The sequence below is a fragment of the Dicentrarchus labrax genome, unplaced genomic scaffold, assembly GCF_905237075.1.
Source record: "Dicentrarchus labrax unplaced genomic scaffold, dlabrax2021, whole genome shotgun sequence".
NCBI classification, from domain to species: Eukaryota; Metazoa; Chordata; class Actinopteri; family Moronidae; genus Dicentrarchus; species Dicentrarchus labrax.
In genome coordinates, this window is record NW_026136702.1 from 7479922 (window position 1) to 7502893 (window position 22972).

A 22972-nucleotide genomic window follows, 5' to 3' on the forward strand; every position below is an offset into this window, starting at 1 on the left:
AAGCTTTATTCATAGATTTCTTTATTTAGGTTTATATCTTAAATAAACAGCTATATCCTGCATTAGAAAACTTAAAACAACTAAAGAGCTAACAGTGACCAAGTGTCCACGAAAAGAAAACAATGACAGAAAAAATTATCAGTAAAACTCATCCCTGATGTAATATTCACAATACAAAATCTTCTCAAAATTCATCAAAATCGCTATATAACTTAGCGTTATCAGTTATTGCGTTCATTGTTTGTGTTACTTGTACATTTTATCATCTGTTCTCTACTGTTATTATGAATATCTTATGAAATACCCATAGAATATGTCACTTAGTCAGGGGCCATCAGTTTATTTAATGATTGAAAAGGGGTCCCTTAAGGAAAAGGGTTTGGAACCACTGCAACATTATATGAAGTAGTTAAAGTTAATTTAAGTTATTTGCAAGCTACTATAACTTATCACAAGTTTATGCATCTGTACAATAAACCAGCAATGATTAATTATAATATAATTACAACAGTAGCCATTTTGCTGCATGACGAGTACTTTTCCTTTCATTACTTTAAGTATAATTCGCAGATAATACTTTTGTACTCAGTATTTTTTACTTTTACGATCTGATTTGTTTTATTAGCATTATTTGTTGTTGTTGTTGTTGTTGTGTAGAAGCTTTTAGAAACTTTTTAAGCCGGTAAACTCTGGAGTGCAGCTTTGCTTCTGCATTTGAGCCCAGTTTCCAGTGAGTAGAGTCTCCTCAGTGCGCATGGCACAAAGTAACACGGCTGCAAACAGGTGAAAATATAAACCCTCTTTTATATCGGAGGACTACGGACGCATGGGAATACTTCGTTTCCTCGGCCAACAGCACAGCGTCTTATCAATCTGCTGTCCTTGTACAGTGCCGGGATACTGTAGTCTCCTGTTTATAGCGAGGAGTGATCTCACATAGGCACTGATAGGATGCACTGTGCCACTATAACGTCCAAATGGAAGCCGCAGCTCCACACTTCTCCAGAGCACGTCTGAGGATAGATTACTTTATTTAAAGAACGGGGACGGTGGTTTTCTTTCGGATCATAAATCTGTAACTTGCAGAATTTCGAGCGTCATCGTGGACACATTTTGGTGCAGGGGGACGCAGAGGAGACTACTACCACCGCTTGCATTTGCACAAAGAAGCGCGTCCGGTTGGATTTACGCTGCAGTCTACTTCACGCCAACTGCATTGCCACAACTGTATGAGAAAATGTATCTATCATGAAACTGTGCGCAAGCAGCTTTTCTCATGAACTCTTCCGTGGATCTACAGACTTACATCCACAAGTGGAGCGTTTTTCTGCCTCCCGGCAACAGATAAAAATCACTTCACAACTACCATGGGACAACGTGGAGGGCTAACTAGAGGAAATGTTGTCCACACAAGTGCAGTGAGAGAGCAGGACAGTGACTTCCAGAGGGCACCTGCAGACGAGTGAATGCCGTCTCCGATGTGGAGCTTGTCGCTGTCCGACGCGCGAGTGGTGCTGAAATTTGGATGATGCCTGGCCAGCGACTGCAAGGCTGCCGCTCCCTGCACCTCAACGAGGACAACGGCCGCTTCGCGCTGCTCGCCCTCCTCATCATACTGTACCTGCTGTGCGGCGCTGCGGTCTTCTCGGCCATAGAGAGGCCCTCGGAGCTGCGGGCTCACGGCCGCTGGAACGGGACGCTCCTCAACTTCAGCGAGACCTTCAACATCAGCCTGCAGGACCTCAACTCCTTCCTGCGGGAGTACGAGGCTGCCATCGCCGCCGGGATCCGGGCTGACGCTCTGAGGCCACGATGGGATTTTACAGGGGCTTTTTATTTTGTTGGAACTGTGGTGTCGACTATAGGTGGGTGATCTTTGCAGCATTCACTGATTCCCCTGACCTTTGCATCCATTTGGTTGCAGGCATGGTGTCCTCTAAATACTAATAAATAAAACATATATATTATTAGCAAAGCCCATATAAAGTCTTATAAATAGTAAAAGAATCCCCTGAATGCCTATTAATCAGCTCACACCTTTTAAGGCTGTAATTATTTGATCTTTATAGTAGGTAGGTAGGGGACCTATTTGGGCCCCTAATATCCTGATAAAGCCACATTCCAGACAAGTAAGTTTGAGAATGGTTCATATTAATCGGGCTTCTGTTTGTGAAATAATCATATCATTTCTGACAGTCTGGGTGTCAAAAGGACTGGAGCTGCCATCCCAGTGGGCTGCTTTCTTTCCACTGGCTTACATACAGAATAACAGATTAACATTTTTGTTATTTTCCAGTCATGTGTTACATTTTGGCTGTGAAGGCCTTTGGCAATGGGGGCGACATCTGACTCGCCTGCCAGGAACGGCACACTCATCCCTGGCTATAGGACAGCACCCATGGGTGCAGTCTTTTTTTTCTGCTACATTTCCATTTAAACCAACAGGAATGTCAATGAGAAGCCCCGTCTGCTCCCCCTCATTTTAACATTTGCTTGTGCGATAGGTCAGAAAAGAGCAAGTGTCCCTCGCAGGGCACCCCGAGGGCCAACGGTGTGGTGCACTGCATGGCTGATGGCTCCAATAGCCACTAACACCCCTCTGCCCCTCCCTCCCTGACAGCTAGAGAGGAGCAACAGCATATGAGTGAGTGAGTGAGTGAGTGAGTGAGTGAGTGTGAACGGTTGAACGTGCAAATGAACACACTCCGGGTAATCATTTGAGCTGACAGCAGCTGTCAATCTCTGACCTTGCCCTCAAGACACAAACACACAAATATATACACACAGTTGATACCCCCAGCACCTTCTATTAATTGAAAACTGTGGCATTGGGAGTGATAAAAAAAAACTAATGGCCGGGTGTGGATGCACAAGGAGGATTGGATTCACATGAGCAGAAAAACCTGTCAGAACTTTATTTACGGTTAGACCTTTCATGAGAGCTTTAATGGCTCCTCCACCCTCTGCTGTAGAGCTCTCCAGGAGCCCGTGCACTCAGCTCACCCAGTCCCAGGAGGGGAACCACAGCAGCTGTGTTTGTGTACATGTCTGTGGCAGGTTGGAATCCTTTGTGCTCCAGTTGTTATGCAGCAGCGCAGTCTTCCCTCGACAAGCAGATCATATAAACTGACTCAGCTGCTTGGGGGGGAAATGGAGGGGGAGGAGGGGTGATGGCTGTCCACAGTATTTGTCTTTTTCTTATGCTCGCATGAATTTCTGTCTTGATTTCCATCTCGCTTTGATCTGCTCCACCCCCCTCTCATCCCGCTGGCTTGTGTGCTACTTTTTCTGCATGCTTGTGAGCTGGTGATATAAAAGGGATTTGGGAGCCTCCCCACACAACTCTTTATCAGCCTGGCATCCCCCTGCGCTCTCTAGACACTCCTCCAAAACACTTCCCGCCTCTGACTCTGCTGTGGCAGAGGCTTCAAATCAGCGGTGACACTTTGCTCCCCTTGATGTGCCTCCACAATCTCGCTTTGAAGAATGAAAGTGAAGCTGTGGACACTCAAGGCACTTGTTTATCCAGGGTTTTGGCCAGATTCACAGGTCATTAGTAATTCACCTAGTGTGTTGTTTTCCGATTTCAGGAAACACTGCAGGAAACACAAAAAGTACATTTTTCTAAAGCATGGTCCAAAGAAATCAGACCAGCTCAGCTCTTTGACATTTTCTTTTCATCTTTATTTTGGATGAAAACAATCTCACACAAGGTCAACTCAGCTGCTCTGGAGCTTCTTGTCCATTTTAGCTTAAAAGTTGATATAGAAAGTTTAATCTTGACCTTCAAAATGGCAGTGGGAAAAAACACACTCACCACTTTCTTATGGACTTTTAATCGTGACACCTGATCTTCCTCTACAGTAGCCAGGTTGTCATGGAAATTTCTCAGGAGGTAACAAACAAAAACACATTTTGCAAAGTCAAGAATAAGCCTCCATCTTAGCTTTTTCAGCAATGCTGTATGGAGGGTCAATCTGGCTTAGTTTGTCCATCAGTTTGGTCCAGATTGAAATATCTCAACAACTGTTGGATGTCTTGCCATGACATTTAGTGCAGATATCAATGGTGCCCAGAGGATAATTCCTACTGACGTTGGTGGACTTTCTCCCAGTATGACCAGCCGGTCAAAGTTTTCTAGTGGCTGGGGCTAATACATGGATTGGTATAAAATACATGGCCTACTGGATGAGGATGCATCCATGAGGATGAATGCTAATGACTTTGGTGATCCTCTGACTTTTCCTCAAGTGCCACCAGCAGGTTCACAATTGTGGTTCTGAGTAAAATGTTCAGATCACTATTAGATGGCTTACCATTTGTCCAATATTTTATGACCAAATATTTGCAAAACTAATGACATTCCCATCGTTCTGTGCAGTGTCCAGTTCCTATAATATGTCCATGGTTAAACATCAACACGTTAGCATGTAATTTAAAGAGCCACTATGTCTAAGTCACTAACATGGCTGTAGGATCTTAATCTTCTCTTTTCAATTATCTTTTCTAGTTGGATTGAAGAGTTTATTTTTGTCAGCATCCAACTCTTGGTTGTGTTGTCTGCCCTAGATTTTTAGACACAGTTTGACTGTTTACAAGTTCATTAAAGAGGGCACAAGAGTCTGCTCGGTAAACAGAATTTCTATTAATACGAAAGGTATTTATAACCCTCAAGGCTGATTGATAGCTGACGGCTGCCAATTAGGACAGCTCTCTGTAGCCGTTTGCGGGCTTGTAGGTTTTATTGTAAGTTGCTGTAATGCCATTTTGGAGAAATACTTTGAAGTGCTCCAATGGGTAATACTTGTTTGAGATTCAAGTGTACTTAATGTCTGTCTGATCTGAGACTTTTAACTTGCTGAGATTGAGCGGGACAAGCCAGTTAGGGCATTTACTTGTTTAGCAGTTTTCCACATTATATTCAGCTGCAGGTTTGGATTGTGTTCTGGGTTGTTTATTTCTGGGGGATAGACTCTGTCCTGTCTCATCTTGCCCCTGGCAGCCACTGCAGATTCTTGCTCCAGTACACTCATATCCACCCACTCAGAGAAGTCACAAAGGCAGACAAAGCAAATAGGACAGTTTACTAAACAGCACAAAACAAACCCTCATGCAGTTTGTCCTTTAAATGAGGCCTGATTTAACCTCCACGACTTGCAAAATGAGCAAAAATGTCAGAGGTGGGCACAGTTAAGAGAAGATGAAATCCTGCTAAACCCTGGTTGTAAAGAGCTGTGCTGCAGCAAGATGACATGGCGCTCTTCCCTCAGGATACACTGGGACAGACAACATCTCTCTTCCCTCACAAACCACTGATTTCAGGTTGAAATGTGATATTTCAATCAAAGTGGACTCATTTGGCTAATGGCTTTCACTTATACTGTAATGTACAGTTTATGTTGATACTGTAAGAGAGGTATTAAAGCAGCTCTTTGGTATTTTCTACCAATTTTTCTTCAACAGTTTGTAGGGTTGCACCAGAATGCATTGGAGACATCCCTCAAAATTCAGCTTAAAGCTGCACTAATGAATAGTATTAAAGGCTCAGTTTGTAATGTTTTTGGAGGATTTAATGGCAGAAATGGAGTATAATATTTGTCTGTATTTTTTCATTAGTGTGTGAGGAGTTGTTTATATCTACAAACACGGCAGGTTGCCTTCCTTGGAGGCCGCCATGTTTAATTGGCATGTTTCTATAGTAGCCCAGAACGGACAAATCAAACACACAAACAGAGCCGTTTGCGTTTTTGCAACCGCTGTAGTTTCTCCCTCGGAGTTGAAAAAGGAGGGTGAAACGAGTTAGATGCAATCTGCAACTACACCACTAGATGTCACTAAATCCTACACACTGGATCAAATGGCTGTAATGTGAATTATCACCTAAATCTGCAGTTCCTCATCAACTCTAAATAGTGCTTTAGTCTCTTTCAACTCATCATTTTGGTTTTACAGCCCACGTGACAGCTCTCATTGGTGTTCCTGACATCGCAGGCTGCTATTTTCAGCAAAGAATACTTTAAAAAGCCACCTGCTCTGCACTTAAAGGCAGCATTTAGCATTTAAAGAGCCATCTATCTCCCTCAAGAGTTGGTTAAGAGCTGGATAACATGGATCTGCAGTCAGTTCTGTATCATACTCAGAATCAGCTTGTAGGATTGAGACGTGTAGTTTTAAGCTTGAACCGTATCAAGTTAATAATGATAATGCAGAACACAGTGCAAGAATGTAACTACCTTTCACATTTTTGCTAAAACGGGGCTAGTAGTGTCTGAGATAGCTCTTTTGAGTTTGAGATACGGTCTGTCATAACACTATACTGCCTCTGTCAGGACAATATATATTAATATTTTGCAGTTAAAGCCCAGATGGTGCCAGAATGCACAATTCCTCCAACTTTGCAGAATTTTGGAGGAACCGTGGCCACTATTTTTGTTTTATAGGTCCCACATCAGGCAAATCAGCGTTACACCACAGTAAGTGAAGATGGATCATCTTGCCAAATTTAGTGAAAGTGTAACTAGATGTTACATGCGCAATACATGTATAATGAACAATAGATCAGACCTAAACCACCACAGAAGACCAGAGAAGACATGCAGGTAACTGTCTGTCAGGTTTTGCATTCTCATTATCGCAAACTAATTATCTTATCTCAACATAAAAATAATTGATTTACTGAGATCAAATAGTAATTATGCAAAATGCATTTTGGCATTATATTCAGATCCTAAAACAAAAATCAAGAATTTAGTTAAACTCAAGAACACTACAAGCTTGTTATGTCATGATCACAAGGAGAGATTTAGGGAAAAGCCATGTCATGCCCTCATTGCGTACTGTGCAGTTAACAAACAATCAGGCCTAATCGTTTAGTGGGTGTTATCTTCTTCTTCTTGTGGCAATTTAAAAAGTGCTGATTTGGCAGCAGAGGCTCACTGAGGCACACTTGTGAGGTTGGTACGACTATTACACGCCTGTCTGACCAGGACCTATGTATCTGGGATAACCAAAATTTGTTCTCTGTTCTGTACTGTGCCTTTTAATTTGTGTGTCTCTGAGGTTACAAGACAACGTCACCTCAGACTAGCAGAGCGTGCATTTGGCATTTAAGCAGTTCTAAATGTCACATGATAGACAGCGTGCACTCCTGAAGGCAGGCTGTGTTTTTGCTTTGATGTCGTGTTCTTATTTAGATTAACCACTCGGTGCTGCCTCGCTGGGACAAAACCATCTGTGTTTTGTTACTGTTGGTGTATGTTATAAATGTGCTTTCAGGAGGTGGGTGGGTAAGGTTTGCAATCTGTGAAAGCAGATTCAGTGGTGCATGGCAATGTTTCAGACTTGTTCTTGCCTTCTGTCTCTCACTTCGTCACTGTTGCAAGACTATCCCAGACAGTGCTGACTCCTGTCTAACGTCTATCTCGAATCTAAACACTTTGCTCCTCTGTCTGTAACTACCACAGTCTGATCATTTCTATAGATTAATTCATTGTTTTGATCTCTTGCTCACTTTATATTGTGTGTTTCTGTGGGACAACATTGCAGTTGTGTTACAATATAGAGTCTGCTCATATTGCAGAAGCAGTACGTTACATAACGAGATGAAGATCGCTTTACAGTTCATTTTACAGAACCATTTGAAGCTGGTCAGCATAGCTCTCTATTCTTTACCTCGTCTCTGCTGCTGTCTTTTTTCCCTCTCTTCTCTTTAGATCTCCTGGGTGGCTCTGTGAAATCACAGACTCAGAGGAAATGTCACTGTTAAAAATGGAAAAACAGAGGGCCTTCAGTCACATGAAAGGCACTGGGACTCTCTTTAGATTGAGTCCAGACGCTCAGCACAAAAATTGTGTCCCCAATGTGGAAGTGGAGCCAAATTGCACCACTGCTGCATATAAGGTCCAAAGCACTGTGTCTAAATTAATCCAGTTCCTATGTAATGCCACTCATTTCTGTGTTAAAGCTGCACTACTGAATATATTTTTATTAACAAAAAAACGACTGTATGTAATGTGAAATGAGTCACTCGTCTTTCAGCTCATTGTTTACGGACCACAACTTGGTTTACTCTCACCAAGCTTGTTTCTAACCGCTGCAGAGAGTTTTTTTCAAAGTCATTCACGAAAGTGAAGGGAGGCATCATCTTACAAAATTTAGTGGCCCCATCCAGTAGTAGATGGAGTGTCAAACCGACCAACATCCCATCCTCATGCCTCTAGCATGGCTAAAATCAAACATGACTTGATGCTGACAAAATGGATGCCAACTGGTACATGGACGAATAATTCATTTATTAAAAAATTAGTAAATGACAAATAAAATTTAGAATAATAACAGCTAAATTGACAGTCTCTCAACTCAGCAATCACCTGACTTAAAAGTCAAACAAGTAAAACCATAACATAACACACAACTGCTTGAAAAACATTTTATCCCACCATTTATACCCTTCTCCCAGTTCCTCTCTTTACTGGGTGCTTCTTGGCGTGGAGTGGAACTGTGTGTGTGTGTGTGTGTGTGTGTGTGTGTGTGTGTGTGTGTGTGTGTGTGTGTGTGTGTGTGTGAGGAACACTGGCTTCAATAAATCCCCATCGTAGTTAACTGCTACTCCACAGGATGGCTGTACGCACCTCTGCGCTCTGTCACAGCGGGTCATAAATCTGCCCTGACTTGCGACAGCGTGTACTCGCTGTGTACAGTAACTCACAGACTCTAGTCATCATCATGGCCAAGTGATACCAAGATCATTTTAGAGGACACAGCAGATTTGCCGGGCCTCCGCCCCCTCACACTGATTAGCATTTCCCTGATTCTGCTCTTTGAACCTACAAGGCAAAGAGAGGATAAACTCAGTGTGCTCTTTGCACTCTGCAGTCATCTGACCTGCTTCCTATCAAAGCTAATTTTGACTGCCATTTTATTCTGGTGTTAATAGTTTGATCGTCATCAGTTTCTCTGACAACCCAATTTGCTCGGCGCATATGTCAATGCTGACTTGCAGCTACAAGAGTTTAAACTTTCCCCATAAGCAGAAAAGTCCCTCTCTTGAAACTTTTGAACAGTTGGAAACCTCTGACGCAGTGCAATCATGCACTTGCAGCAGCAAAGTGTTGTGCCGTGTTGCAGAAAGCCTGCATAGCAATTCCATTCCTGCATCTTGGGGTCATGGAAAATAATAGTTATAAATGTTAATAAACTAATAACAAGTTGGCGAACAGCACGATTTGGCAGCCGTCCATCTGTGAAGAGGCTGAGCAGAGAGAAACAGGACAGCTGCACTATTATTACTATGTTTCAAATGTTTTCAAAGAACCTGCTGAAATAGTATTTATTGTAAAATTGTAGTATATTCGATTTCAGATTTGAGATTAATCAACATTGCGTCACACCTCCTTTCTTTGAGCCTCAGTCAAGACTTTTTATAAAAACAGTGTAACTCAGGAGAGACTTTGCAAAGAGGAGGCACACTTGACTTCTGAGCATGACCTTTCAATTGGTAAGATGGTTGATCATTAAGATTAGTTTACATGTTGAAAGAATCGACAGAGCGCTATGTCATCCCTGGAGCTTGAGCACATGTGCTGCATATTGCACATCTGCTTTCAAGATAAATGACAAAACACAAGAGCTTGTTGAAAATTGGGAACTAGGCTCTGTACGGGACGCTTAAATTGAAGTTTAGACATCAAAATCTGTTTGGATTAGAGGGAACAGCACTCTTGATCCTTTCTCTATCTACAGAATAATGTGCTTATTTCAGTAAAACCATGTGAGCTTCTCAGTGATTCCACACTAGCTCAACAGGAGATTAACTGTTTGAACCAAAAACACCTCTGAGTTAATGGTTGTACTTTTTTTTTTATTCAAGTAACAGACCCACTTCTCTCTCTTACATTACTTTGACACACAGTTTGGTTTTCATAATGCAAGAATGATTATTCCTGGAAAACACCAGGATTACACTGAATGTGCTGAAATGAAAATTTTTTTTTTTTGTGCCAGCTTTCACAAATTACCCAGCTACCTCCAGGTTTGCAGCCTCTGGCAGAGTCAGACAGTCTTGGACTCATAGTGGGCACATTCAGTTAATAGAAAGTAAAACATCATTTAATTATGAGCAACAGAGCAATGCCTCTTCAAATCTCCGAGGCAGTAAGATCCATGTATGATCCAAGATCATTATTGCAGCTGTCAGTAACCTAGCAGTCCCTGAAAGTAATCGGGTCTCTGCACAGCCTTAAATTTCAGGGACTAGTGCTTCCACATTAACAGTAATGAAAACCATTAAATCAAATGTATACTGGACCTGAAGCATTCATTTCCTGCTGGCATCTGATTTGACTGTTTTCATGTAATGGGTGAGGCTAAAGATCTGAAGCAGCTATGAAAGACATACAGCATTTTTAATGTAGCGTTACCATGATACTGTATGAAAATCCAATTCTGTGTCATCTATTATGCTGAACATGGAGGGTGATATGAGGGCGATAGTGTTTCCAAAGCTCCACCTCGACAGGTGTGTTTACTTTAGGGAATAATACAAGAGAGCTTTATGTAGCTAAGCTTTTATTCAAACATTGACTGTGCATACAGTACAAGTTAATACGAAATGCAAGGACATAGCCTTTAGATCATTCATGGAGACGCTATTAATCTGATGAGAGAATGACTCCTCGGTCTCATGAAGGGACAAAATCTGTGTAACCGTTTGGAGATGGACGACGAAGCCACATGAATCTTAATTGTGATTTTGCTCATTTAAGCCCTTGCTTCTCCGTCTGTAAAACTGCATAGTAGCGGGCTCCACGCATGTTGGAGTGTTTTCAGTTCTAGTTCAGCAAAGATGAAAAACAGATCGAAAAATTGAGAAAAAAAGAATAAATGTTGGCGCAGAACCAAAGACAATGCAGCATATTTTTCTGACAATAAATCAATACAGACAGCAGCAGAATCATCAATCCTCCTGGCTCTCTTTGCAAGTGAATGAAGTACTGAGATACAATTCAAAACACCAGACTCGGTTCAGTTACGGAGGAGCCAAACGAATCCCAAAATCAGAAAAAGAAGTGTTGCTCAGTAGATGTCACCTTGTTACTTCTAAGAGTGTGTAGACGTCTGAGCTGTTACTCTAGTAATTTATATCTGTATCGACCAGCTTTAACTATAATCACCGCAGTCCATTATTTCTAATTATTGCAAAACACTCACTATCAATGCTTTGACATGCAGAACAGATATCATTAACGTGTTGCCCATATTGTGTGTGGGTGAGCTGGGTGTGAAATTCAAAACCACATTGATTTGCCTCTGGGCCCCATAGAAATATTGTTGCACGTTTGCTTGTTTATTAATATTACTGTGGCCTCTGTTTATTTTGTGCATGCAGTGCACAGATACAACAATATAGCCGCATCGCAAACTAAACTTGTCATGTATGTGACCTATTCTACCATCTGATTTCTGTAAAACTGGAAGTAAAGCTGTGAATGTTCCTATTATTATCCAGTCTGCCAGTAATCCTGGCAGCTCCTCAGCAGATGGTGGGGTGATGGTGTCTCAGGTCTGGCCATGTTGCTGCTTCCTCAGCCCTCTGTCCTCTCTGCAGACCCCTGCCACGCCACCCCATGACTAATTATTTCCTGTTCGTCACAGAAACACAGTCATCAGAGGGACGTGGTGTTTTCTGCTGTCGCCGCTATCAGGCCAATTTAAGACTATTCCCACTAGTGGGACACTGTTGGTTTGACTGGGAGCTTGTTTTTAAGCTCTTTAATTGGGGACATTGGGAGGCGATAGGAGGCAGAGAGTTGATTTTTGGTTTGCAAAACAGTCCCATAATGAATCTTTAGGTCCATTTTCAAGCCTTCTGGGAGTCTTATGTGGGGATGTTGGCCTCAGTGACACACGGCGACCTTCAGATTCAATATGGCTTGAAGAGAGAGGTGAATGTAGCTACATGCTCTTCATTCAAACATGGAGACATGACTTGGAATGCTTTTAGTTGCCCTTTATTCTCATTAGCTGTTTTGACCCGTTTGTGCTGGCTCTACTTTATGTTACTGTGTACTCCTTTGTCTGTCAGTTATTTCTGACCGACCTTATATTCCCTCATTGATGAGCTGAACTAGCTCACACTAAGTGTAGAGTCCCCTAACACGAGACTGGAATGTGCTCAGCTTTATGACAGTTGGCCTTGTGACCCTATTACCCAGTGAAATGAATCAATTTGTCTTTTTCAGGATACTTTGTTTTGAGAAAATATGCCACAAGCTCCAAGGTGAGCTCTTTGAAAATAGCACTGAATATTGGATATTGTGTAGAATAACATAGAACGTAAGGAACATTTACATTTATATGTAAATGGATTAGAAGAGGTCACTATAACTGTTGCGATCACATGTTTACATGCTTAATAGAGTATATAGAGTATTCATATATAGTATGAATAATAGAGTAGCACAATTCAACGTATCTTACTAGGGAAAATTTCTCTCCAGCTGAGAAGAGTTTGAACAATGCACTTTATAGGTTTAGATTTAATAGCTTCTGTTAACTGCTTAGTGCTGCAGACTCTTCAGATAATGAAATACCTGTTGTATGTTGAGGATTTTGTCTCCTTCACTCAGAGTGAGAGCTCTTTGGTGAAAAATCTGATGATTGATTACTGTCCAGAGGCGAGTGGTCTCCTAAGTGTAGCAAATGAAAGGCAGAGCATTCATGATGTCCATCAATACTTCTATTAGCAACACGCTCAGTAATTTGTGCTATTTGTTTAGGTCGCGACTGTACTACACAACTTAATGAGCCATTGTGATTTGCCTTTGGACCGTAATGGGAGCTGCTCGGTCTAAATTGTGTCAGCTGTCTGATTGCTGCCGAGCACATGCAATTTCAATTTGACCACTGGTGATAAAAGCTGACCTAAACACTGAAATTACTAACAGTAAAGTAACGATCTATTTTCATCTTTCCCCCCATTTAATTTCCCCACAGTCTGATAACCATTAGAGCGTCGTCTTCTTCTTCTTCTTCTTCTTCTCTTAAAACTGTCAAACAGTAATTAATGGATACTAATGGCACCATTTCCATCACGTTCCTTCTGTTTGAATCTCTAGTGTGTAATTACGTGTGCAAGCATCATTAGCCATTAGACCATAACATCGTTCTCTATGTTGAGTTGAGCATACTTTATTTAATGTTAATGAATAAATATTCTCCCAGGGCTCTGATTTAATTGGATTAGCACACATATGATTTCCTGCCTTATCAAGTTCTGCTGAATTAAATGACTCATCTAGGCTCAGATAGAGTGGAAAGATGAGAAATAGTGTTCACTGAGGTCAGCAGCAGGATCATTGGTCTGAACTGCTGGTTTCAGTCGTAAGAATTAAGAGTTTTTAAGTCTAAATGACAAAGTCCTTGTGAGTAAAGTCACACAGGGTTTGCATCTTTGGTTTCAGCTTGTGTGTCCTTTGCCTTCTATTATTGTTCTGTTTTCCCTAATGCATCTTGACACAGTAGTCTGGAGTAATGGCTCTGAAATGCTACACTGAATCGATGCCTTTCCTCTCTTAGGTAATTTACTTGGTAATGAGAGACGGTGCGGAAGACTGTCTCTGTGCTCGCTGAGAAGATGTAATCTGTTTCCCTATTATTCAGTTGGGTTAAAAAGACTTGGGCTGCTAATTAATTAACTATGAAACACTGAAATAGGATTTCACTGAAGGGCTTAATTTGGGTAATCACTGCCCCTCACCTTCTGGTCACACAACGGTGCTTAAATGTCTATTACTGAACTTTGTCACTATCTTTGACAAAACCAAATCATTCAATGTCTGGTATAAAACCTATATAACTCTATCTGTGTGTGTGCAAGGCCATAAGGTGTGTGTACATGTGTGGATATGTGGGGGGGGTTATATTCCCTCTTGTCTCTACAAAACAGTCTGTATCAATCAGTCTTGATCTAAATGACCTGGCATGTCAACAGCAAACCCACAGGAGAGTGGTTTTCAGTGCGAGAGATAAGGTCAAAAAAGCCATTTTGGGTATCATAAAGGAAGTATTGTCTAGATATTGATGTCATTTATTACCTGACAAGGATGGTTATAGACGGGTTGGTGAAAAAAGGGGGAAAAGTGCTGCCCTAATGCTCCGAGAAGACTGAAATGGAGGATAGCCATGATGGAAAAATCAATTAACCTTGGCCTGGAAGTGAACTAGTTGATCTTTCAGCACGATTTTATTTGTTGACAAATATGCCATCTGCTGTTCTGTGGATAAGGGGCATGACATTGTGTGTGTGCGTTAAAATGTGTGTGCATGTGTGTTCTTGCATTGGCCCTGGGAGAAGAGTATTTGTTCTTGCGTGTGCATACAAATGACCATAAAATGTGCATATAAGAGAAGAAAATTTGCTTGTGAAAATCAAACATCAATAGTTACCAGAAACGTACATTAGGGATTGAAAGTAGGTGCTTCATTTTAAGGTGTCGCAAGCCAAAAAGGTTGGGAACAATTGCATAAGCCACTGCTAACTATTGAGCTAAATGATGTTTTCAGCCTTCAGTGCTGACAGAATTTATAAAATGATTTGATCTTATAATGGAAACAACACTGTTCTCAAATACTAAGACACTCATCAACTAATGTTAACATCAGAGCTGCAAAGTCAGAGCTGCACCTGTGACACTCCTCGGGATTGAGAAGTGTTCCTGAGACATGCAGCAGAATCCATAAACATCCTTTCCTCTCCTCTCGTCTTCTCTCGCAACCCCTTCCTCAGCTTGAACACTCAGTCTAATTGACTAAGAAGATAGCAGGAAGCCAAAACCACACAGGCAAGAAAAAAAATATTCAGAGGGCTTACCTAAGCGTATTGCTGGCATCTTCCTCCTCTCAATATAACCCATATGCCCTTGGTTGTGTAATCAGACCAACAGCAATAAACAGCATAGTAAATACTGTACTTTATGTAAACACACATTATACACTGTACAGTATCCAGTGGCTTTACACAATGCAAAATGTTTTATTTCATATACAAAAATATTAAATAGGCCTATACAGTATAAAAAATATACAAATACGCTATAAAATTATCTTATGTCAGTGTACTATTTACATTTCTTGAATGAATGACTACAATAATAGCATTGGACATTTATATCTGCGGTTTCAGCAAAAGACATGTTTGGTTTTACATTAGTGTAATTTTTTTGTTATTTTCCCTCAATTTCTTTTACAACTTCATTATAAATGCAAACCACTGTTTTTTTAATTATCCCATAGCCACTTCTTTATGGTTCTGTCCGTCCATTACTATGATTTTACATACACTCATCTTCCAGAGAAAACTTACAGTCTCGTATCAGCATCAGCACAAATCATTATTGAGTATTTTCTGCACATTTCTTGTGTGTACTCCACTCAATCCCCTCTTTTACTGAATTTTTCATTAAGGGCAGAAATGTTTAAAAACATGATTTAAGCCTCATTTAAAAACCTAATTTAGACTTGAGTTTGCTTTTACGCATCGATTCCCTTGTCTCTAGACGTAATTTCTTGAGATGAAACTGAAGACATCTTTAGCCTCAGTTAGGGCTCTATAGTGGACTAACTATCTGATATCCCTCTTCTGTCTCTGCAGGTTTTGGGATGACGACGCCTGTGACAATTGCAGGCAAGGTGTTCCTAATCTTTTATGGGCTTCTGGGCTGTGCTGCCACCATCCTCTTCTTTAACCTCTTCCTGGAGCGAATCATCACACTGCTGGCCGTAGTGATGAAGGCTGTGAGGGAGCGGCGAATCAGGAACAGCGGTCTACTCCCGCCAGGCATCCGCCATGACTTCTCAGCCTACTCCCTTCCAGGCTGGAAGCCCTCCGTGTACCATGTGATGCTGATTCTAGGCCTGTCAGCCATTACTATCTCCTGCTGTGCATCAGCTATGTACACCCCGGTGGAGGGTTGGGGTTACTTAGACTCACTCTACTTCTGCTTTGTCACCTTCAGCACCATTGGTTTTGGGGACTTTGTCAGTAGCCAAAGCGCGGCTTACAAATACCAAAGCCTCTACAGAGTGGCCAACTTCCTCTTCATGCTAATGGGTGTGTGCTGCATCTACTCGCTCTTTAATGTCATCTCTATTGTCATCAAGCAGGTGCTCAACTGGATGCTGGAGAAAATGAGCTGCTTGTTTTGCCAGCGCTGCAATAAAGCCAGCGCCCTCCTGGGCAGACGCAATGCCATCCGCCCGGGCTCTAAGGGTCGCCAGGGTCGGGTTGGCCAGCCGCCTGACTCAGATGGACCTTGTGATAGTGACACTGAGGGACGTAGACTATCAGGGGAAATGATCTCTATGAAAGACTTGGCAGCCTCTAACAAGGTGTCACTGGCCATCATGCAGAAGCAGTTGTCCGAGTCGGCCAACGGGTATCCCAGGACAGTCTGTGGCAGCTCACGCCATAATGGTTTCTCTGGAGGGGTTGGTGCCCTCGGGATCATGAACAACCGGCTTGCAGAGACGAGTAACTCCAGGTAGACACAGAGAGACAGGAAATAAAGTATGGGAGTTCCCTATTCGCACACTGTGTAACCTGAGGTTGATCGCCATAAAAAAAAAAAAAAAATACAAGGCTTTTGAAAAGGATTGCCAACGTAACTTGTTATGCATGATACATATGATTTTTTTGGATACTTTTGGTTGGAATTACAAGCCTGTGTCCATAATACCGATAATGATGGTGATGGTTTGAGTGATGATGGCATGAAGAGAGAACAAAAAAAGCAGAAGTTGATCTGGAAGCAAAGAAACCCCTGATCACCCATTTCATTAACCTCAAACCCAACCCAGAACAAATCACTGAAAGTCTCTTAAATGTAAGTTTTAGTCTGAAGAGGAATGAGTCTGTTATATACGATCGATATATCAGACTTATATGCCTGAAATGTTGTGCTGTAAAGGAGCCAAGGGAAGCATACAGTGCAATCTTCATAGTTTTGGGCTTTTGCCAGTTTATTTGAATGTACATATTGAATGCTGATATAAACAACTAGTGTAATCACTGAATGATATAGCACATCCTGATCTATGCATTATACTTCTCATGCATTTTTTTGCACCATTTCTAGACCTTCCATTGATTGTGCAAATCCTATTTTTTCTCAACATGGGTCAAGTTTTACCCTCAGGTGATTGATTTCATTTCTGGGGGCAAGTGGCTGCTGGGATGCAGCTGCTTTTGACAGGACTTTAGTGAGGGGCGCTTTTCCAGTGTGCCACACTAACGGGCTACAAAGAGTAATTTACCATAGTGCAAGATGGCGAAAAGAGCAGAGTTGAAGAATGAAAATCCATTTCTCGTGAGAGAGGAACTGGCCTTCTTATCGGCTCAGAAAATGCTTTGGCAGCCAAAGACTTTGACTTGAAGGGTAAAAGAAGGGACTTGCCATCTCTTTCTCTCTCTTCATTTTCAAGCTTACAGCTGCCTGCAAGGGAAACAAATGATAAAGGTTTGTGTTGTATTAATTACTCCTTTAATGCAGAACATAGAGTGATGTATTTGTAAAACAGAATATATGACAAGTCAGTTTATGTTTCTTTGAAGTGAAATATAACAGAGAAGAGGGAGGTGGCGAAGGAGGCAAAATATGGATGGTTTTATCCCGTAGGCACATTATGTTTCAGTAAATTATGCAGATTGGAAGTAGCCGGGTCAATGTCAGATGCTGGAGTGGAAAGCAAAACCCTGAAGGATTCTCTCACTTACACTAACTTATCTTTTGTGGGGATTTTAGGTTTTCATCAAGGGAGATTTCATGGCAGATACATTGCTCACTCTGTAAAACAAAGCATGATCCAAAAGCCTGCAGAGGTAGATTGTCCTTGTGTAAATGTATAGCCCAGGTTTAATGGATGGAGGGTGTTTGCAGAGGATATGGTGCTACCCTGTCAGGCTTCACGATCGATGCCCTCGTTGCCGGAAACTATCTCTTCCGAGGCATCGGTGATTTAAAGCCATGTGATGGTGTTTGATGTTTCGAAAAAACAAGACAGAGGAGCAGACGCTATTAGTTAAACTGTCCAGGAGGCAGTGATGAAGGAAGACAACTAGGGCGAGGGACTGGTGACAGCAATGGAGGTAGAGGAGGTGGCATTAATAGACTCCCTTCATACCCATGCCCGATTCAAATCAATGGCCTCTCTTGGCCAAGGGCTCAATGTTTCCTGGCGTCCATCTTTAACATCTAATATGCTCCCAGGCCACTCACCTCGTTTTCTCTGTCATCTCTGCATTCACTTCACACACTGCACCAAAACCGCCTGCTTCCTTTTTCTCACAGATCTCAGCTCTCTCCTCACGCTCATCACCCTTACACTGTGAATATGATGAGACATGCCATACTTGTATATATATATAAATATAGCATTGGAATGTCTTAAAAATCGCTTTTACAAAAAGGCGTGAATTGGATCTGGATCTTTCCTTAGTTGATTTTCATCCTGTTTGTGCATAGATCTGAATAATTTCCTTTACTCCCCAGTCTCACCAAGAGGAATATAGAAAATGACTCAGGTAGTTAAATCTTCAGGCTTGTCTTAGTATTTACTGCATGCCAATATGGTAAAGCCATACAAGATAGCTGTATATAAAACAGAGGACTTTTTCAAGTCTATTTTTCTACATATAGCTTTCAAATATCTACCTGTGAATGATTGAAGAAGTCTAACTGTCACGTCTCTCCCACAGTCAGTCAGCAGACTGACGAGATGCAGCATCCAGAACTTAACTACCTTCTAGAAACATGGATACTGGAGTTATAAGAAGAATACAAGCTTTCCTGATATTAAAGAGTAGTTTGACATTTTAAGAATACATGTTTGCTTTCTTGCTGAGAGTTAGAGTAAGAGTTAGAAGGTTGATATTACTCTCAAGTTTGTAAGGTAAATATGTAGCTGGAGCTGGTGAGTTTAACATGACGTAAAACCACAATGACTAATTTTTACTCTTTGGTGTTTGTACAGATTTAACAAATGACATATAAGGAGTTGATTAGTGAGCTTTAGATGTGCTGGTAGGTGGATTTTGTTACCCTTTGGACAGAGCCAGGTTTACGTCTTTCCAGGCAAAATTAGCTTCACTAAGTTTTCTTGACCATGGCCAGTAACATCCTGGAGTCTCTGCTTATTAGGCTACCTTGTAACTGGTGCTGGCCAAGAAAAAGCCTGGCACATAACCCTCTGTAAAACTATGAATTGTTACTTAGAAAGCTTTAGAACTGTCTTTATTGTATGTTAAGCTATGGTTCTGTTCTGAGGTAATGCTAAAAGCTACCTACACACACATCTAAAGCTCACTAATTAACACATTATATCTTGTTTGTTCCCCTGTTTCCAGTCACGCAAAGCAAGGGAAAAAAAGCTACTGCTTCATGTTTACTGTACAAAGATTAGAGTGGTATCAATCTTCTCATCTAACTCTGCAAGAAAGCGTTCCTTTAACAATTCCCAACAGAGACTCTTTGTGTTGGTGATGTGATGTGAAGCTTGCAGTGCTAGGGGGAGTTCATGTGTTGCCACGCCGTTAGCAGTGACATTGCAGACATAGAAACATGTCAAGCCCTGGGACATTTGAGCAGGAGTATGGGCATGCTGTAGCAAATTACATTCTGTTGTCAGTGGTGTTCCTCCTGCTATCATATGTCAGGAGTGGACCTTTTTTTCTGGCACTTCTCTAGAATAATGATTCCTGAATGATGCCGTATGTGAACCTTCATTGTCCCTCTGAGGCTTAAGGTTACAATGGCAGAGGTTTCAGGATTGCTGACTGATTTTTTAAAGCCTGTGTAGCTTTTGGAGTCTAGCTAGCTGCATTGTATCCTTAACTTCGACAAGGGGCATGTGTGTGTGTATTCACTTGTGTGTCCAACCAAGTGTGTAAAGGACTGAAATTGAGAATTAAAGGACTGTGATATGTTATCTTAAATGCGTACCTAAACACAAGTCCCCCAGGAAGGTATTCGACTTAATATAATATCCATTAAAATGTATTTTCCTTAAGCCTGAAACACATCAAGCTTTTAAGACACTGAATATAGTATTTAGAGTAATGTTTGCTCACCTAACATGCATGCGTGGCTTGAAATCAATTGCCTTACTTTAGTCCTTGCATATTACAAAAAGGTTCCTTATTGAAAAGATTATAGTGTGTAGAACTCGTGTGTTGTACCATACAATCTTTTTGCATTTTGCAAAATTGATCTCCATTGATTGCAATGGTTTTAACTTGCCCACTGTCCTCTGTATCTTCTGTAAGAGGAGACAGGTGGTCTTAGGATTTACTGTATGTTTGTATTTGTTATCAGCAGAAATGACTCTTAAATGTGATATCTCTGGCTTTTCTTTTTAGTGTAATTAATTCCTTTCATGTTCTCATCAAACATGAAATTAGATTGAAATGATGCAAAATTTTCAAGCCCACACTATTAATATGGGTGAACATAGCAGACTTGGATCACAGCGCTGCCTGATTTGCAGTGAAGTTTTCAGCGTTAAATTATTCTTAAATTGTTAAACACTGCCAGTCTTTATTCAAGTCAACACATATTGTCGTGTATTCTGACTGGGAAATGCTCTGACTGCTCTGTAGTCAACAGTATTTTGACTGTAAAATAGCACCATTAAAATGTCATGCTCCATAGCCATTACAAGCCCCATAATAAAACAATTTGTTTGAAATAAGCAGAGACTGGAGATGTTGTTAGTGTTGATCTTGAAGGCTGTTGATGGTGCTAATGGCATTATTATTTATTCAGCAATGCTATTATTTCTTTGTGATCGCAGTATGATACATAACACTGTGCTCACTCCAGTTTCCTCGGAGGAAGAGTGCGTGAACTTTTTGTATTTTGAGACTGTTAAAGCTGCTTCTTTCAGAAACAAATTGTATTTACATTAATTTGGCTGGAGCACATTGGAAATGGCTGTTACCAGCAGGCAGGTAAACAGCTGAGTGGCCCTGTAACAGAATGATGTATTACTGCTCTGCTTGGCTGCTTCTGATCTTTAACAAGAGTCACATTGTTGGCTTTGATCTGGAGCTTGATTTCCAAATCCACCCAGCATGTGTGCCTGTTGTTTCTTTCGGATGAAGACTTATGATATGGAGCCACAAACTGCATTCAGATCTCAATTTCAAAGTTACTTGAGGTGTCTGTGATCCACAGTTATGTTGACCTTTGGCTCTATCGACATCAACATAATTCTACACCTTGGTGTGTGTCTCATGTTGCTTGCATTGTGGTGTAACATCCAGTTAATGTATGCAAATTCATTCTGTTTGCAAGTTGCACATTTATACCAATGATTGTACTTTTATATTTATGTAATTAAAAGTAAAACCTATATGAAACAAGAAGGAGTTCCATTAAACAATGATATTTATTGATGTTCCTTTGATTGTCTTAATTGTTATTCAAATATAATAACTCAAAATGTAAATGTTTATGGACAATATAACATTGTATCTATTATATTTGGGGTTGATTACATTGAATCACAGACCTTGTCTTAAGTGAAGAATCCCTGATTGCTTGATTTCTTATAGGTGTTGAGTCGGATATATCCAAGCTGTCAGAAAAGTCTGAGGTTCCCAGTCATGATAATGAATTGAATGTTGACTTGAACACTATTTAAAAGTTGTGAACTTAATAACTACAATATGACAAGATTGCAGCATAACGTTCACTAAGGATTAGGAACTTCCTGGAGTTTTGTCCCATGGATGTCGCTAAACAACATGCAGAGACTCCAGAAAGTTACAGCATTTGGTTAAGAAATAGTCTGGTACACAATAACATAAAAACACAAGATATCATATTTACACTTTGCCTTTTGTGCAGATTAAGCAAAGGAGATACACTGTGTTCATTAGTGAGCTTTAGAAGTGCTGATAGGTGGATTTTGTTACCTTCAGGCTGAGCCAGGCTAGCAGTTTCCCCTTAATTCCCATAGTAATGCTAAGCTATTTAGCTTCATATTTAGCAACTAGACATAAGAGTGGTATCAATCTATTCATCTAACTCTTGGCAAAAAAGCAAACAAGTGTATTTCCCAAAATGATTACTGAACAATTACTTTTAATAGCTGATAATTTATCTATAAATCTTTGGTGAATTACTTATAAATAAATCCATTAGTTACAATGTATAAGCCCTTTATACAAGTATTATTAGAAAGTGGTACCAAAATTGGCTAAAAACAAAACAAAACGTGGTGAATAGTTTCAATCAGACTGTGTGAAAGTTCACAACTTACAATCAAGCAATGCTGCAAAACTGTCACTTACAGAAAGGCTCTGTGCCTTACCATCTTAAAACTTGCAAGTTTATTTAAACAGCAAATGTCATCTTGGATTTTTAAGGACCTGCTGTGTCTTAGCATCATATTTCTGAGCGAAGAGAGACATTAAAACCTCTACAATTCATAACCACAACAGTGGTTGTCAGTATATTACACTGATCAATCAGCTTTATCAATTGCTGTATTTCTTTCAGATATTATTCAACCAGAACACACGCAGCTTGCTGGAAGGACCTTGAAACAGCGTGGCTCTCCAGTAATGGGTCAATCAGGATGTTAGTCATAAAGGGGGACCTGTAATTGCATTCATTATTGAAATGAGTCTGATCCCAGCAAATTATGCTGAAAAACAACATACATTATCTCGCTTCACAGGGGTTAAGAAGAGTCTGTGTAGAGGAAATGTGCCTCAAAGTCTGTGCACATCAGGGATTTTCTGTTTAGCAAGAAGCCAGGTTTCTACTATTAGTAGGGACATTAAACAGTCCAATATTGTTGTTGGAGGAATTAACACCCACCTAGGCTGAAATGACTGCAGTTTCTCCTCTCCATATGCCGAACTATATTTGATCAGCAGAGCTTTTGTTTTGCTGGACTATCAGCATGTTGC

At 40.8% G+C, this 22972-nt stretch overlaps 1 protein-coding gene across 1 annotated transcript; it reads left to right on the forward strand.

The window, feature by feature from the left end:
• Positions 1-815: 815 nt before the first annotated feature.
• kcnk12 (potassium channel, subfamily K, member 12) lies at positions 816-21442 on the forward strand. The gene is made up of 2 exons (XM_051378647.1): positions 816-1865; positions 15650-21442. The coding sequence occupies exons 1-2, from the start codon at positions 1526-1528 to the stop codon at positions 16540-16542; spliced, it is 1233 nt and encodes a 410-aa protein (XP_051234607.1). The 5' UTR covers positions 816-1525; the 3' UTR covers positions 16543-21442.
• Positions 21443-22972: the final 1530 nt, after the last annotated feature.